Source organism: Mesoplodon bidens, assembly GCF_964165515.1.
Source record: "Mesoplodon bidens genome assembly, chromosome: 2".
Classification (NCBI taxonomy): Eukaryota; Metazoa; Chordata; class Mammalia; order Artiodactyla; family Ziphiidae; genus Mesoplodon; species Mesoplodon bidens.
The window spans coordinates 145,084,205-145,103,056 of NC_138177.1; the positions used below are offsets into that span (position 1 = coordinate 145,084,205).

An 18,852-nucleotide genomic window follows, 5' to 3' on the forward strand; every position below is an offset into this window, starting at 1 on the left:
TTGGAAGCTCCATGATACTTTCCATTACACCAAGTAAGACTTAGATTCATTCTTTATGTATCTCTGAAACATGTAGATGGGGAAAATGTCTTCCCCTCTCCCCACGTCATTTTTACCTTAGGGGTAACCCTATTCACTATCATCTTCATGCTGGGGAGCATTACTCAAGCAATCCACTATAAGTGAGATATTATTAGTTCCATTTTCCAGATGACAAACTCTGGCTCAGTGAGGTCAGGTACTTGTCCAAGGTCACACAGCTGAACCAAGACAAAGCTGGATATGACTAAGTTCTGGGATCTTTCCACTATGCCAGGCTATCGTGGACAGTGAAATAGAAGCCATGTACTTGGCACAAACTGCTACTTTCCCTGGAAAGTTACCAAGCTGGAGAGATCATGCTATAATATTTTATTAGTTAGACTTAAAGTTGGAAGGAACCATTCTGTAGATGAGGAAATAAGTCCAGAGAAATCAACTAAGTTGTCCAAGGTCATCCCAGTAGTTTCTAATGGAGCTGGACCGGACTCTCCATCTGAACTCAGAGCTCTTTTGAATGGACAGCAAGGGGGAAGGGGAGAGGGATGTGGCTCTGTGACCTTTGACAGACCAGCTGATCTGCTCTGGGGCTTCATGGTAACCATGGAGAAGTGATCCTTTATTCCCCAGGGTCGCTGATGTCCTAGGCCAGCATCGTCCAACAGAACTTTCTGGGATCAAGCAAACGTTCTAGATCTGTGCTGTCCAACATGGTAGCCACCAGCTACAGGTGGCTATTGAGTACTTCAAACATGCCTAGTGTGACTGAGGAACTGAATTTTTCATTTAATTTTAATTATTTTAAACTCAGATGTAAAGAGCCATATATGGCTAGTGGCTACTAGACAGAACAGCTCGAGGTCCAGGAACAACACAAAGTTATAGCATCTCAGAGCTAGAAGGAACCTTTAGAATCATTTAGTCAGACTCCAGTCTGGTATAGGAATCCCTCTAAGTCACCCCTAAGGTCTCCATTTGCATGTGTCTGACAATCAGGGACTCACTACCACCCAAGGCAAATGATAGACACATAGATTCTCTTTCCAGATTCTTGACATATAGGATTGAGCTTCAGAGTCACTTTTTTTTTTTTTTTTCTCTAGAGAATGGAAGAGCAACCTTTGTGAAGTGAATATGTGAGTGCAGCACCGTTTGGCCATCTTCCTCATTTGCCTCTGGACAACACTTAGAGCATCTTGTCTTTTCAAAACATGGAGCTGAGAAATGGAGACAAGACACCAGGGATGGGTTGACCAGAGTGGACAAGAAAGGACCACTGTTTCCTGGGATCTGGAGTCCACAATTCTCCTAAGACACCTGGGGTGTGCTGAATTTTTTTTTAAGCAGCTCACATCACACTGTGGGATCTTTTACACTTGTAGACAGCTAAGCCTCCAAGCCTCATTCCACACACTTCTGAAAACTTAAGTGTCCTTGTAACATGCGCCTGCCCAATTTTCTTTTGTAACCCAGACACAGGACACTGTGGATGACCTTTAAGATACTGGGAACATAAGAGCCTCACTGGGCAGAGTAAGGGAACTGTATTTCCATCTCTCAAACTCCTACATCTGTATCTGAAATTAATCACTCAACGGAAGTTAACAGGGCGCTAGGAAGCAAAGCAGCCAAACGGAATGTGTCACAGGAGAGAAAGTGCCTGGTACAACCGGGGTAGACGGGTCTCCCGTTTCCACTGGTGTTGCCACCCCCTCTCTTCACTCCTCGGGGATTCAGTGATCCAGTCGCCCCTGCTGACCTTGGCAGGGAAGCACTCCCACACCGGCTCTGACTACAGCCATAATGCGGGAGGAGAGAAAATGCCTTTTTATTATTAACAAGACCAAGGGAGGTCGTCTATCATTTCTGGGTGGGGTGATATCTGCCAGCAGAAAATGATCTGCTAACTCTCCGGGAAGCATTAAGAGCAGTGATAGGAGAAATAATTGCTTATGCCAAGAGCAAAGAAAGGATGCCTCAGCGGAATGGAGGCCTTTAGCAAGGCAGGTGGATTGCGGGCGCGGAGGGAGGGAGGTAAGGCTCCCTGATGACCCCTGGCAAGAGAAAGAAGCAGGAGGGGCTGGAAACTGGAAACTGCAAAACTCAAGTGTGGAAAGATCCCCTGGAGGCACCGTTAGTGCTATTAGAAGAATAACGCGAAAATGGAGAAATGGCTAAGCAACATCAGAGCAAGAGGCTGAAATAAAGGAGCTGCTCTCCTTCCCTTGGAGAAGCAGGGTTTTTTCCCCTTCTGAAAAGGCTTCACTCACACACCTTCCCCTCTTCTAGTTCTGCTCCCTCTGGAACTGGGCTGTTGCCTCGCGATAAAGCTTCTCTTTTACTCTCTCACCTCCTCTCCTGACTGAGTGCCAACGCTCCTGGGTTCAGTCAGAGTGGCAGGAACAGCTTTTTTGTCCCCTCCTCCCGACCTAATCCTGAAATCACTCATACCTCCACTTTGCACAAGAGCTGTGCTCTGGGAATGCTTTCTTTAAATTCATATTTTTATAATTTGAGTAATAGCTTAATGCAATGATTAGGAAGAGAAAAGCCACAACACCATCTGTAAATGTAATACAATGAGAAAAGGAAGGAAAAATATAAAAACGTTAATAGCATGGAGCTGGGAATGGCTGACATTGCCTTCATCACATGATAATGAATTTTCTGAATTATTTATAAATAAGCCTGTTTTGCTTTTAAAATGAGTCGAAAAGCTCCTAATAGAGCTGAGGAAAACCAAAGTCTAAGGCGACAAAAACTTAGCACGGCAGCCTGCAAGCCTCTGGTTTCGTTCATCAAACAACCTAAGTGATGCACCAGTGCCAGGTGAACCTACTTGGAGCTTTACTTTGACCAGATCCCTCTCCTGCTCAAACCGTGCACAGCTCCCTACTCCGGTTCCTCTACCCGAGTCAAGTGGGAACCCCTGCAGCCCTGTGGCCGTCCCCATCTCACTGCATTAGAGGCGCTCCTTCGCATGTTTGTGGCTCCCATGAGAGACAAGTTTCCAGAGGCAGAGCAGTGAATGCTTTTCTAATCCTGGTCCTCAAACTCAGGTTAAAACCCAAACAGCTGTCCCACTGCATGGAAAGGGTTAGGGTCCTACATCCTCAAATTCCATTCTGGATCACTTTTTACTGAAGGCTCTCAGTGTAACTTGTATATCAATCCAAACTTCTGGTAAGCATATCCCTCTTTTGAAGCTACTACAGAACCATCTACTTTTCTTTGTTCCTAATTAACGCAACACAGAGCTGGACTACTGCAACTGCATTCAACAGAGTGCTTCTTAGAAAGAGGCTGGAATTCAGAAGCTGCTCTTGTAAATGCCCTGCAGAGGTTCAGGATTGCGACGGGCATCCACTGCGGGTCCAGGAGTACTGGGGATCATCTTCCAGAACCCACAGCCATTTTGCTCAGTGCTTCTCAGCGTCTAAAGTGATCTCTGTTGGAGACAAACGGGGAGTGGGGTGGGGGGCTGGAAGCTAAACAGCACTTCCAGGGCCCTAAACAGGGCAAATAATCTCCACTGGGTTTATGGTTGAAATGCTGAGAAAAGACCCAATTTTGGGTCTTTGGCAGGCTAGTCAGTGTAAGCCCATGGTCCATACCCCATGCCTCTCTCTTTTTTTTTTTTTTTTTTTGCGGTACACGGGCTTCTCACCATTGTGGCCTCTTCCGCTGCAGAGCAGAGGCTCCGGACGCACAGGCTCAGTGGGCATGGCTCAGGGGCCCAGCCGCTCCGTGGCATGTGGGATCTTCCCGGACCGGGACACGAACCCGTGTCCCCTGCATCGGCAGGCAGACTCTCAACCACTGCGCCACCAGGGAAGCCCCCGCCATGCCGCTCTGACTCACATGGGTGGAAGAATCTCCAGGGCACTGCCATCCCTAGGTCACCGAAGTCCTAGGACCTAGCTCAGGGCCTGGAAAGCAGGGGTCTGAGAAGATACGATCTGAAGTCAGGTCTGTCTCCTGATTGATGGCAGAAGCCCCGAACCACAAGTCTGTTCACTGAAGAACCTGGAGGAGCCATGCAATTCATCTGTTTGCTTTTTATATATCTTCCCTGACTAGGGAGTATAACCCATGTGTGCACAGAACCAAATACACACCCACACACTTACAGAATGCCTGTGCCACAGAGCAAGCAGGCAGTGAGACATTCCCACACTGACGACCTATTGCCAGAGTTATTTTTAAAACATTTTTTTCTTATTCCAAATCTCACTTACTAACTGTGTGATCCTGGATAAGTCTCTTAACCTCTTTGGGCCTCAGTTTCCTCAATTGTATAAAGCAGAGAATCACTATTTTAAGAATCAGAGCTGGGCTTCCCTGGTGGCACAGTGGTTGAGAGTCTGCCTGCCGATGCAGGGGACACGGGTTCGTGCCCTGGTCCAGGAGGATCCCACATGCCATGGAGCGGCTGGGCCCGTGAGCCATGGCCGCTGAGCCTGCGCGTCTGGAGCCTCTGCTCTGCAACGGGAGAGGCCACAATGGTGAGAGGTCCAAGTACCAAAAATAAAAAAAAAAGTATCAGAGCTGATGTGTGTAAAGCATCTGGCCCTAGGGAAGCTTCAAGAAGTAAATGTTATTAAACATGCGTAGGGGTTAGAATACTGTTGGACACAAAGTAAATAATATAAGGTAGCATTACTATCATTATTATTATTATTTCCTTTCAAGCTCATGCTCACATATTAAGTAGGTCCTCTTCTGGAAGAATCTTTCATGGCACCTTTGGATGCTAACTCAGCTCAATTGCTGGCCACTTGTGTGCCTTCGGACAAGTCACTTCATCTCTGAGCCTAATCTCCAAGAGGCGTGGGAACCTGGCCACTTTCTCCCACTAAAGAAGTTATAATCCGAAGAACAATTCCTCTGCAGTCATGTGTTTGCAAACATGTACTAGATGGTTCCAAGGAGGTCTCTGTAATGCATGCTTCCAATGAAGATACTTGTGTTTTTTTTTCCCCAGATAGGCAAGTTATCTGCAGTCATCCACACTACTTAGAGGGTCTTATTTAAAGAAGCATTCTCAGGGTTTCCCTGGTGGCGCAGTGGTTGGGAGTCCACCTGCCGATGCAGGGGACACGGGTTCGTGCCCCGGTCCGGGAAGATCCCACATGCCGTGGAGCGGCTAGGCCCATGAGCCAGGGCCACTGAGCCTGCGCGTCCGGAGCCTGTGCTCCGCAACAGGAGAGGCCACAACAGTGAAAGGCCCGCGTACCGCAAAAAAAAAAAAAAAAAAAAAGAAGCATTCTCTTTCTCTGCTTTGATGCTAAGATTGTATTCTCCTTGAGGACAGGGGCCTGGTCTTGCCCTCCACGTGCCCTCAGTATTCACACACAGTCACATTACATCCCTCTCAGTAAAGGGGAAACGAACATTTGTTAACAGGGAACCATCGTTTGTGGGCACCTTCTACTAGCAGCCTAGTAATGAATCATTCACTTTCAAAATGCAAAACAGTGTTTGTGTATTTAAATTTGAGTTCAGAGGCTGCAAACTGCTTCTCCGTAAGTCATCTCTTAAGTTTTGTTTGTCCCAGCAATGCCACTACTGGGCATATACCCTGAGAAAACCATAATTCAAAAAGAGTCATGTACCAAAATGTTCACTGCAGCTCTATTTACAACAGCCAGGACGTGGAAGCAACCTAAGTGCCCATCAACAGATGAATGGATAAAGAAGATGTGGCACATATATACAATGGAATATTACTCAGCCATATAAAGAAACGAAATTGAGTTATTTGTAGTGAGGTGGATGGACCTCGAGTCTGTCATATAGAGTGAAGTAAGTCAGAAAGAGAAAAACAAATACCGTATGCTAACACATATATATGGAATCTAAGAAAAAAAATGTCATGAAGAACCTAGGGGTAAGACAGGAATAAAGACACAGACTTATTAGAGCATGGACTTGAGGATATGGGGAGGGGGAAGGGTAAGCTGTGACAAAGTGAGAGAGTGGCATGGACATATATACACTACCAAATGTAAAATAGATAGTTAGTGGGAAGCAGCCGCATAGCACAGGGAGATCAGCTCGGTGCTTTGTGACCACCTAGAGGGGTGGGATAGGGAGGGTGGGAGGGAGGGAGACGCAAGAGGGAAGAGATATGGGAACATATGTATATGTATAGCTGATTCACTTTGTTATAAAGCAGAAGCTAACACACCATTGTAAAGCAATTATACTCCAATAAAGATGTTAAAAAAAAAGGTTTTGTTTGGCTTGCCTACATAATGCTCTAAAAATTTTTGAGTTGGTTTTTAACCTTTAAAAATTGGGAGATTTGGCATAAAATATCTAGCTTTTGGTTTCTATTGAATAAGTGGAAGATCTGGCAATGATCTGGGTTTAAATAATCAGTAGCAGCCGAAGAACAGCTGCCCTTTTTAGTGCTCTCCAGCTCACTATAGTCTCCACTACTCCCTCAGGGCTTTCTAGAACTATCCCTGAATCTAGCTGTTCATCATTAACCTTCAAAGCTTAGGAATTAACTCTTGGTTTGCCTGCATCTATGTTGTACATTACATTTGAAGTCGTGTGTTTTGCAGGAAGCAAAAGGAGGGACAGACTTGACGGAAGTTTGCAAACATGTACTACATGATTCTGAGGAGACCTCTATGGTGCATGCTTCCAAAGAAGATACTTGTTTTTTCCAGATAGGCAAGTTATCTTATTCCTTCATGGGAATAAGAGCAAAGAGATAAATCTCATGTCACTTATCAAAGCAAACTGAAGCAGAAGAAGTAAATAGTGGCCTGAAAGGCAGAAAAGTAATTTTAAAAAATTAATAAATGATGAGACTATTAACAGCACACCAAAAGGGTTTGCTTTTTCCCTTTCCTTTAATATGATTTTTACCTGAAACACTGTGTCCCTTTAGGAAAGGGAAGAAAAGTTAATAAAGGAACCTATCACTCAAACTTAATTTTTAGTATGGCAAATAAACGCTTTAATGAAAGGGCTGAAATCCCCAGGTTTGCACATTAAATTTTCATTCATCGTAGAGAATGGAAATTATTGATTCAGCTGTGGCATCATGCATTTTGAATCCTACAGTGCCTCGGAAGCCCACGTTGCTGCTGGGTGCAAATGTGTTGGCAGCATTTTGATGCAGGGTGAGCACAGGGTGGGTGCGGGAGTGGGGAAAGGGATATAGAGATGGGAAGGAGGCTGATTGGTTCTTCACAGAAAGAAAATAATCAATGTTCCTTGTTTCTAAGATCCACTGAGACAAAGCACTTCTTCTGATGGCATCATGGGCCAGGGGGGTTGCATTCTGAGATCAGAAAAGCCGGATCCACTCAGCCTTTTGGGAATCTCCAATGGCTTCATGGAATACTTTATTTTAAAAAAGCAGAATGGATGGCTAAGAATTTGACCTTAAGCTCTTGGGGAGGTTTGGGTTTTAAGAAAACTGTAGAGGAAAGAAAAGCATCTTTCTCAGTTTAAGATGAGGGAAGAGCATCAAGGGAAGAGCAAATGTCTGATATTCTAATGCTGAACTAGATAACACAGAAAAATCAATCAAACCCACAAATACACCTCTCAATCTGGTGTGGCCTCATCAAAGAATCAGGGGACAAGAGCATCCCATCTCAAAGCATTGAAAATAGGTATGTTTTTCCTTTGAAAGAAAGTAATGCTCCTGTCTCTCAGAGGACTACCCCATAATTAAACAACTCTCGATTATTTCTCCTTTATAGAACTCACAGGGACTGATTCTAAGCTGAGACTGAGGCAACCTGTGTCAAGCCCATTTTGGGGTCTTTGTGAAGCCCAGACTGTATGAGATCAGGAAAGTGATCATCTTTAGAAAATAAGCTAAACTAAACTGCAAAAGTAGAGTGGCTTAAAAGAAAGGAAAGAAGGAAGCAAGAAAGGAAGGAAGGAAAGAAAGGAGGAAGGAGGGAGTGGAGTAAGAAAGAAAAAGAAAGAAAGAGAGAGAGAGAAAGAAAGAAAGAGGAAGAAAGAAAGAAAGAAAGAAAGAAGAAGAAAGAAAGATAGATAGATATAAAAGAAAAGAGAGAGAAAGAGAAAGAAAGATAACCACATAATATATTCCAAAAAGCGAAGGTTTCTGTTTTGTTTTGTTTTTGTTTTGATTACCTCCCAGCTAAGATTTTCTTACACCAGTAGCCTCCTGTCAGTCTGGATGTTGGAAAAGTAGCTCTGTTGAACCATAAAGTTCTGGTTTTGTGTTTTCAAATGCTGAGAGCTGGTGCCATCTATAGATTTCCATTCTGGGAGAGGTTTCTCTTTTGTCCTACTTTGCGTCAGACCTGCTGTCGTGAGGATAAGAGCGCCCAGGAGACACCTCCCCATGGTTTAATAGGCTATGAAGGATGGGACTCATTAATCGGCTGGCAGCTGCCCCCAAACAGGATGCTGCCTGGAGGTGGGGGAAGAAGGGAGAGGGAGGCTGAGGAAGAGGCAGGCTCCATCCAGGAAACCACCACTGGCTGTCAGGGGCCAGGGGCCGAGAGCAAACAGCACCACCTCCTCAAGGATACTCACAAGGTGAAGTCTGAATGGAGAGAGTGACTATCCAGCCACAGAAATGTCCATTTGGAGGAGCAGGCTCTGGGGGACTGTTTTTCTTTTTTGACTTGAAACAACCCCTCCTGAGATATTATCTACCAGTCTGATTATTTTTGGATTGCTAGAATGTTTACTTTTTCATTCCTCCCCAGATGTTAGAGTACCTGTCCCTATTACACCAGTGCATTTCTTTTAAACTGATTTTTCCTTTTCAAGCCTTGTGTAGGAGGGTCCTCTTCACCTTTAGGTAAAACCAAGATGCTTGGCCTCACGTGTGAGGCCCCTGCCCACCTCCTATCCTCATCTTTTCATCATCTCCCTGCTCAACCTTAGGCCATAGTGTGTTCTATGTGTTGTTCCGCACTCACAGTGTTTATATACATTTTCACAGCTTTGCATGTGTTGTTCCCTCTGCCTGGAACAGCTTCTTCCCTTGGCTCTGCTCTGACCATCTTTGCAGGCTTGAGCTCACAGGCATTCTTGATGGGGGTAGTCATCCCTGGCATCTTACCTGCTCTCTGGATTGGAGGTCCCACAGCTTGTGGTCCCCTCCCTCTACTCAACCGTCACCTCTTTCTTCTGTATTGATCTGTGTCCCTCACTTAGTACAGTGGATGGTAAGTGTCCTTTGAATAATAAATAAAGAACGCCACTGCCAGCTCCCTCTTAGCCTGAATTTATTAGATCAAAGGAATGAAATTTAACCAGTGCCTCCCAAATAAGGAGCTAACATGTAACCTCTTACCTTTATGGTTTTGGTCTGGAGTCTGAGTCCATTTAAAGTGTTGATGGCTTTCTCTGCATCCTTTGGATCAATATAGTTAACGAATCCATACCCTAAACTCTGTCCTGTGGAAACATTTTTTAAAAAAGAGAGAGAGAGAGCTCATTATCTTTATAGAGGTAACACTTCCCATTGCAGTGCATCAAAACCCTCTAGTACATGGTTCCTTTTATACCAGGGTTTACTCCCAGGTTGAGAAGTTTCTAGTTCTTCCATCTCTCACTCTCGTCAGCCTTTAAACTCACAGGAGCTGCCCCAGCTGGGAATAGGTAAGTGCCCCTGCATGTCCACACCATATACACACAAGTGTCCACTTAATTGGGAAGAGGCAGGGCAGGGTAGTGGAAAAAGAGCAGGTGTGGTTTGTTAGAAAGAGATCTGAACTGGAGTTCTGGGGCTTTTCCTATCAGCTGTGGGACTCTGAAGAGGATTCACTTAATCTCCTGTTTTCCCCGGACGTTTCTTCTCTGCAGATAACAGCACTTGCCACAGACAGGTTTGAGAGGGTTAACGAGATACTGAGCATGCAATGCCTACCTAGAACATAGTAGCTGCTCAACAAAAGACAGCTCTGCTATGCTCAGTCCTGTACAATTGGGACAAGTGCTGGATGCAGTAGCTGTGTCTGCTGCCTCAGTCATGCCAGCCATGCCTACACTCAGAGGACTGTAGCAAGATCTGAGCAGCAAAGACTGGAGACATTTATAGTGAAGACATGGCCAGAATTTAAAGCAGTTGCAACAAATCATTCATTGCCCTCATCGTTCCCCCAGCCTAAGAACAATAAAAAGGGGGGGGGGTTCTACTGGAAAGAACTGGGGAGCTCCTAACACAAAGGAGAGAGGGCAAATACACTCTGCAAAGAGGATTTAGCTACTTTAGGTGAAGATGGCATCAACTTGTCTGAAAAGAGAGGTAGCAAGTGACAGGGCTCCCCCCCAAGCGAAATAAAAATAATGTGCTTGCGATCGTGCCACTGATTATAAATAGTCCATCAGCTCTGCCATGTGTCATCAGCCAAAAATATCATTAGGAAACTTTACATTTTCTGACATACTCTTTAAGAAATACAGAGCTTAGGGTGGCTGCAAAACCAGCTTGAACTTCCCAGGCAATGTTATTGATTTGTGGGCGGCAGCAGAGCCGAAGGGGAGGAAAATGACAGGACGTCACATGTCAGGAAAGACTGATTACATAAAGCTCTCTTTGGAGTACACTCAGACCAGGGCTGGGAGACAATACAGCAAAAAGTCTGCCATGTCCTGGTGACAGGAGCCCACTTCAGCAGCCAAAAACTCTTTCCAACAGCTTCTGTTTTGCTGGTAAATGTCTGTGTTTGTGTTGGTCGTAGGAGGGAACCTGGGAAAACAAGTTGGGTTCCGGATCAGAAAATGGATGACTTTATTATCCTTTATAGGGTGGAAGTAAAGAGAATCATGAGGAAACTCAGTTGCGTTTTTGTCCCCCAAATGGAAAACTCCAAATGACCATACATTAGGATATTCCTTCTGTTTTGGAATAACAGGGTTAGAACAGGAAAGACAGGAGCAAGCTTCGCCAGATGTGCCCTTCACCAGCCAGAATTAGTAACTGAAGAAGGGGGAGAAAATGTTGAGCACGCTGTAGCTAGCGGGGCCCTTCTCTTTCTATTTCACTGTGTTATGTGTGGTGTGTGAGGGGTGTGTGTGTATGAGTGGCGAGTGCACGTGTGCACACACATGCACGCACACACAGGAGAGTAACAGTTAGAGAAAGAGGTGTGTGTGAATACAAGACCCTGCTACATGTTCTCAGAAAATTTTTTGCAAATCCAAAAATACATGAGACTAATTCATTGGTTTAAAAATATCATTCATCCTAAATTCAGCTTCACCTCATCAAGCCTAGCTAAAGTCACCTAATTAAATCTATTTTCATCATGCGAATTTATCAGTCCTATTTACCTTGTATATAAGAGAAGCCTTAAAAATTGCTGTAAAATAGTCTTAGTTATTTCTTTTAAACAGTCATGCACCAAATTGAGGGGCTTTAGAGGGCACTTTTAAAGTAATAATCTCAATGACAAACCTTATGTATGAGTTCTAGGAAACAGGCCAGACAGAGTCAATCTATCCAAATAAATTTAATTTGTATAAAATTAAAATGAAATATGAAAAATATAGACAAAACACTCACCACTTAACTGCACTTAACCACTTAACAATGACTCATTGTACTGATGGAATATATGTGGAAGAATTTATCATGCCTACCAGTGGTGCATGTTCCCTGGTATACTATCTTTCTTTCCAATTATTCATATATTTATGGAAATCCTAAATATATATAGTGGCTATGATTTTTATATTCTATATTTTATCTTTATTTTAGAACATTGCTTCAGGAGGAAGGAAAACACACTCAGATTCTAGGAAGGTTCTGAAGGTCAAGTGAAGGAAAGACTCCTGCCCAGCAAGATACACCATATCTACGCACCTGCCTGTGTAGTCCCAAACCCACCATCACCTTAGTACCCGACTGCAATTAGCACAACTGTGTTATGCTCACCTGCTCTAGGTTTAGAGAGAGACTGCATTTAACGTCAAGAATGAGGGTGCTTCGGGGAAAACTAAAAACTAGATGAACACCGTTTCAGAAAGGAAAGGGATAAAAGATCAGAGGTTTTCCTTGGTATGAAATAATGAACTGCAAAATCTAAAACAGGACACTGCACTGAACGGGAGGAGGAGAGAGGTGGAAAGGCTTGCCTGTGAATTGAAAGATATGAGATAAACTGGCAGCACAATAAAACTACCTGTGGTTAGCCTAGTTCATGAACAGGCTTCTTTACGTGCTTCTTTGCCATCATAGAAGGAATTCAGCTAAGTCTCATAAAAAATACTCAGTGGAGCTAAGCATATTCTTTTAAAACACTCTTGAGAGGATTAAATCCCTAGGTAGAAAATATAAAAACCCAAGCCTCATTTCTTTCAGAAACTGTTTTAGTAGTGAGGGAGAGTAAAATGAGGAAGAATTTTACGTTTTAATTTTGGTGGCCATATACTGGTGATAGGCTTTGGATTTGCATTTCTGTATTTAAATTGTACACAGAACATAGAAAAATACAAATGAAACATATTCACAAAGAATACCAACACTATTTCTACGAGGACCAAGAGAGCCACCATGCTGAGAAGGCCCAGGGGACCCAGTCTGGAGTCTAGAACTAAGTGTGTCTATCTGCATCCCAGAAATAGATAAGGTTTTTTTTTTTTCTTTCTTCTACTCAAATAGCTTCATCGTCTCCCTTTATCAGCAGCAGCAAGATTTGACCAAACAGGTATGGCAACAGTAATTTCAGAACAGAAAATTAAAACAAACTTTAGTTTGCTCCCAGTTTATGAGCTTATTTTGATAGCAAGCCAAGCATACAAATTAAATCATTGAAGTTATGTTTACTGAATCATCAATAAAGAAAAAAACAAAATCATTAAAGACAAGATAAAATATTATAAAATGAAGACTACCTCCAATATTCAGAAATTATAGTGAGTGCCTGGTCCTTGATGCCCAGGTGACCTACAACCCTTACTTGTGACCAGTCCTTGGCAGTCCTGACCAGCAGGCTTGGTGGGTAAGAGGCCCAGTGACCATGAATCGGCAAGAAAGGCATTCTTGGCAGTTTGGGATAGAAACTTAAAATTAGAATGTAGTTTCCAAGGGAAAACTGTTATACATAATGGCTACATTTTTAAGGCACTTCAGTGTATTTTGGATTAAACAGATTCTTGTTTTTAACAAGCTTTTCTTAAATCTGCACCTGAATATTTCTATTTTTTCAACTGCGCACATGTGCATATACACACACAAAGACACGACGTGTCCTCGTACTACAATGTGGCAATATTTCTCTTCTGTTATAATAATTTCTATACCTAACTTCTCCCCTTAGAAAGCAAACACTTCTCCCTACAAGAACTAGTTTCTAAAGTCTGCGTACTTGAATATGGTAGGTACTCAACAAATATTTGATAAGGGAACAGATGGATACATACACTTGTACTAATTCTCCATTGCTGGAAGGATGTGTTTATGTTTGGAGGGAGAAGAGGATGAGAGGGGCACCTGGGGAATTCATTTCGTATTTGTGAAAAAGGGAGAGCAGGACAACAAGCTGACATCAGGGATTGGAAAACACAAACAAAATATGTCCTGGTTGGTTCCCCTCTGGCACAGATCAGGTGAAAAATAAAAACCATCCTGGCTCAACATTTCCAAAGAAATCCTGAGTTTCCGAAGTGCCTTTCCACCCATTATGTCTCATTTGAGTCTCCCAACAACCCTGTGGGAGAGAGAGTCATCATTTATAGATGTGGAAACTGAAGCTCTGAGAGAACAGCGATTTGCTCTACTATCCCTGAATAGCTGAAACTGAGTCTAGATCAGGGGTTGGCAAACTGTTTTATGTTTAGGGTGAGATAGTAAATAGTTTAGGATTGGTGGGTCCTCCAGTGTGTCATGATGACACTGCCATTGTAGCGTGAAGGCAGCCATGTACAATATGTAAACTAATGAGCATGGCTGAGTGCCAATAAAACTTTATTTAGAAAAAAAGAGGCAATGGGCTCAATTTGGCCTTTGGGCCATAGTTTGCTCACCCCTTGGTACAGATCTTTTGACTCCAAATCTAGTCCCCTTTGCCATCACCACAGTTACTCCACTGGAACTAAAGTGTTGTTGACAACTATACTGAGGCCCTGAAGTATCTCTGAGGTTGTTTTGAACCACCTGAGAAAAAAGTAAATTACCTCAATAGTTTGTGTTAAGCACTTTTATTGTATTCAAATGCTAGGAAATGTCACCATCATAGCTGATTATAACCCCTCATTTCCCAGTCATTCTGGATAGAAGTAGTTCTCCCTTGCCTTTGGGGTCCTGGGGGTTATGACAGCAGGACCCTAAATATGACATCCTTATGGCTGATGGCAGCAGGGAAGCTGTCCCCTCACAGGGCTGACCGGGAGGAGCCTCAGCATTTCTGTACTGCCAACCTGCACACATTGCTCTTTCTTTCCTCAAAAACCATCATTCTCCAGAAACCGAACAGCTACTCCCCTCATCTGCAAAGCCCTCAAGGGGGCAGCCAGATGGGTACCTGCTGTTGATGAAACCTTCTGAGTTGAGTAAGGAATTTTTGTGGATGTTGGAACCCCTAGCTCAGGCTGAAATTCTGTTCTCAAAGCACATGATAAAATCCCCAGTCACCTCAAGATCACCTGCAGGGCAGTAATCCACATGCTGGGTTAACCTCAGCCAACTTCAGATCCTAGGACTCCCTCCCTGCCAGTCCTGAGATGACATTCCCTGTTGTCCACTGCCTTGAAATCTACTTCAACACACCCTAAAGAGGGTCAGAGAGCTCTGAGGCTGTTACTGCATGTACTCATGTATGTGTGGCCCAAAACTGTACTTGCTGTATATCCTTGGTTAATTCATTTAAGCTTCACCAGCCTGTTCCCTTATCTGGAAAAACAGGGATAATCCCTTATCTTCACAATCAAAGGATTAACTATATCAACATGTGGATGAACAGAAGCTACAATTTATTCAGTGCCTACTTTGTGCCAGGCACTCTGCTAAGTGGCTTACTAAAATTACCTAATTTAATCCTGTGCGAAATGGGTACCATTAGGCCCATTGTAAAGATAAGGAAAGTGAGGCTAAGAAATGTTAAATAACCTGCCCCAAGTCAACCGGGAAGTAGGCCTCCAGGCTAGGATTTGAATGAACTCAGGTCTGTGTGACTTCCCAGCTCATGCCTTTTCTCTACAGGGTTTGGTCTCTCTGCAAAGGCACAGCAGTGTCTGGCATCAGGCAAGAACTCAAGGGGATGCACACGCCTTGTGTTGGGAACTCTTCCCTTTCTTCACAGTGACTGGGATGCTTTGAGATTCTAGAGCATCCATGGCTCTGTTCCTTCCCAGCCCACCTCTGTGGGTGTTTACATTTGCTGGACAGTCTGAGTCTTGGATTTTCTCCTGCAAACTCAGTGTTAGTAGAGCCAACTAATCAGAGGATTTATTTTCTTTTGGTAGTTCACAGAATTCCCTCAAATTAAGTATGGTTTAAAGTCTTGCTACTCTAAGTGTGATGCCTGTACCAGCATCACTGGCATCACTGGGGACTTGTAAGAAATGCGGCTTCAGCTTATTGCTCTGTGACCATGGCTAAGTTAAATGAACCTCCACACCCTGATTTCTGAGAAAACTACACATCTAATTTGTAGTCACAGGGAAGGGAAGCTCTGACAGGAAAGCTCTCAGGATTTCTTAATATATGCTATTTCTTTTCATCCACAGATTTTGCATTCTTACTTTGCCCCTTTTTGCTAGAGTAATCTCATCTGCAAAATGGACTTAATATTACTTTTTTCATGGTGTTATTAGGAGTATTGAAAGTGATAATGCATGTAAAGTGCCTGGTATATAACAGAGGCTCAGTAGATGCTGGTTTCTTTTCTTTCGTCTCCCATGCCCCGGTAGATACTGCCTTACGCCGTTGCATCTGAGGATGCTATCTTCTGAATGAGGCCCAACCTCCTCAAAGGTAGAGAATGTTTCTGATGCTTTTCTTTCACATTGGAGTACATAGCATGCAATAGGCATACTAATTCCACAAATAACTGACACCTACTACATGCTTGATACTATGAGTGTGCCTCCAATGACCAAGAAATTGTTCCTGCCTTCAGGTGACTTGTCTCTCTCCCTCACCCCCCAATCAGAATATCAATTCACTGATGGCGGAAGCCAAGTATTTTTTGTTCTCTGCTATGTTCCCAGAGGATGGTGGTAAGAGGTATGGAACCAGATCCCATGAGACACATCTGAGAGACCTGTGGACTTTAACCTTGAAGGAGAGAAGATTCTAGGGGTGCTCAAAGCCCCTTCCAATACTTGAAAGGCTGCATGGGAAGTCAGGGGTAGGCTAGCTATGTGGTGTCCCAAGGGAGAGAATGAGAATCGGGCAATAGAAGAAAGTGAGGGAGTAGATTTTTGCCTTGATAAGAGGAAGAACTTTCTACTAATGATTTTATAAGGATACAGGCTGCCTTGTGAGGTGGTAAGGGCCCCCTGACTAGAACTATGCAAACAGATCTACATTTTATCAGGAGATGTTGCAGCAGTTAACAAGATCAATTCATAAGATACCTTCTAATGCTAAGATACAAAGGTTCTAAATTACATTTAGTTGAGACCCCATGCTCACAGTTTATCTTGATTTCTAACTGAGAAAATAAAAATAATAGAGAATATTTATTAAGCACCTACTGTGGGCTAAGCACTTTACATATATTATTATTTAAATCTTTACAACCTCTGAAGCAGGCATTTCCATCCCTGTTTTACAGAAGGGGAAACCGAGGCTTCAAAAGGAGAAATAACATACCCAGGGTTATTCGGCTAGAGAATAGTAGCCAGACCCATCTGACTTCAGAGCCTGTGCACTTTCTGCTGTGCCCTGGTTTCTTCAATATGTGCTGATTTGTGTGTTAAACACCTGCCCTGACACAGCACAGTGTGCCTGAGACTTTGAGAGAGCCTGGGTTTTCTAGTACTATCTCCAAGTCTTCATTCTTTCCATTAAATTTCAATATATACCCCAAAGTATCCCATTCCCACCTTCCACATTGGTTGTGTCTGTCAAACTGGATCTGGTAGGTCATAGAATGACAGTCTTGGAAAGGACTTAACTATCAATCATCTTTGAGTCTCTTCTACAGATTTGGCAACTGAGGACCAAGGAAGAAGCAAGCAGTTCATGGTCTAGTAAGAAAATCAGAACTGTGAATCAACAACTATAGTAGACTGTGGCTAAGTGTTGTGACAGTGAGAAGGAGAGAGGGTTTTCTGGAGGATATAACTGAGTTGAGACTAATTTGAAAAGATTGATAGGAGGTAGCCAGGCCATAGACAGAGAAGGGCATTCCAGGAGGAGGGGGCAGCTTAAGCATCTATCCCTTGAGGAGAGAAGACTGCTATTCAGTTTATAGCTATCACTTCCAGGAGGCCAGTGCTGCTGATGTCAACCTGAACTGTCAATATCGATTCTAAGTTGAGTGCTCAGATGTATACATGAGATCTCTCCATTCCTCTGGCACAGAGGAATCATTTAGACATCTGAAATTTTGAGTGCCTCTGCTCTCTGCCAACAACAAACACGATAAAAAAAAAAACAGGACCCAGCCTTCTTATTCTGAATTCCCAAAGTATTTAAAATTACATTGAATCAGTACTTGGTTATTTCCAGAGGCTACATTCTGGCTTCCTAAGCAGATGAAATTTCCCAGTTGAGAGCTCATCATGTGGCATCAAGATGACAACAAGCAAAGCACTTGGTCCATAGTGGGCATTCAATATAAACTTGTCGAACTAAATGTATTTCTCAGTGAACCCTAAGTTCCTTAGGGCAGGGACATGGGTCTTATTAATCTTGGTACAACCAATGTCTGGCACATAGTAGGCTTTCAGTAAATCTATGTTGAATGAATGAATGTATGAATTCAATAAGCAAATGAATAGTAACAAAATAGTTATCATTTTTTGAGTGCTTACTATGTATACTGAGTGCTTTATTTCTTTTTTTTCCAGCTTTACTGAGGTATAATTGACATATAAGCTTGTAAGATCATACACACTACCATATTTAAAACAGATAACCAACAAGGACCTACTGTATAGCACAGGGAACTCAGCTCGATATTCTCTAATAACCTAAATGGGAAAAGAATTTGAAAAAGAGTGGATACTTGTATGGGAATAACTGAATCACTTTGCTGTACACTCGTAACTGTGAATCAACTATACTCCAATATAAAATAAAAATTAAAAAAATAAAATAAAGTGTATATAATGATGATTTTATATATATATATATATATATATATATACATCTTGTGAAACAATTCCTCCCATCTAGTTAATTAACACATACTTATCTTTTTTTTTTTGCAGTGAGAACATTTAAATTCTACCTGACTGCTTAATTTGTATCATCTCATCTGCCCCCTAAAACAATCTTACAAGTTAGGCATGGTCACTGCCATTTACCATTGAGAAGACATGTCCAGAGGCCTCAGATCCCAAGGCACAAGTCCCTCTGACTCTAAAGCTCATACAGGCTTTCAACAGAGCTTCTTGATTTCAGAGACGATATCAACCAAACTGTTCAAGTAGATGTAAAACAATACCTCTGTTACTGGTGTGAGGTACATGGAAATTCAGAGTGTATATGATGATTTCCAGGAGTCCCGAAAGCAGGAAGGACCAGTTACAAAGCTACACTATTTCATAAAGAAAGCCAATCAACCAGTTCTCAAAGGAGTATTTTTTAAAAAAAACTTACTCTTTTGGTTTGTTCTATAAAGTAAGTTGCTCCAAGTGACAGATCTTCAAACATACGCTTCAATAATAAGCCTCAATAAATGA

At 42.9% G+C, this 18,852-nt stretch overlaps 1 protein-coding gene across 5 annotated transcripts in view; it reads right to left on the minus strand.

Annotated features, from left to right (window-relative positions):
* Nucleotides 1–18,852, minus strand: part of ELAVL4 (ELAV like RNA binding protein 4) — a 152,226-nt gene that overhangs the window by 16,813 nt on the left and 116,561 nt on the right. For all 5 annotated transcript variants that reach the window (XM_081220300.1, XM_081220301.1, XM_081220299.1 and 2 more), the window contains one exon: nt 9,347–9,450. In XM_081220300.1, the coding sequence (XP_081076426.1) occupies nt 9,347–9,450 (104 nt within the window). The remainder of the gene's footprint in view (nt 1–9,346; nt 9,451–18,852) is intronic.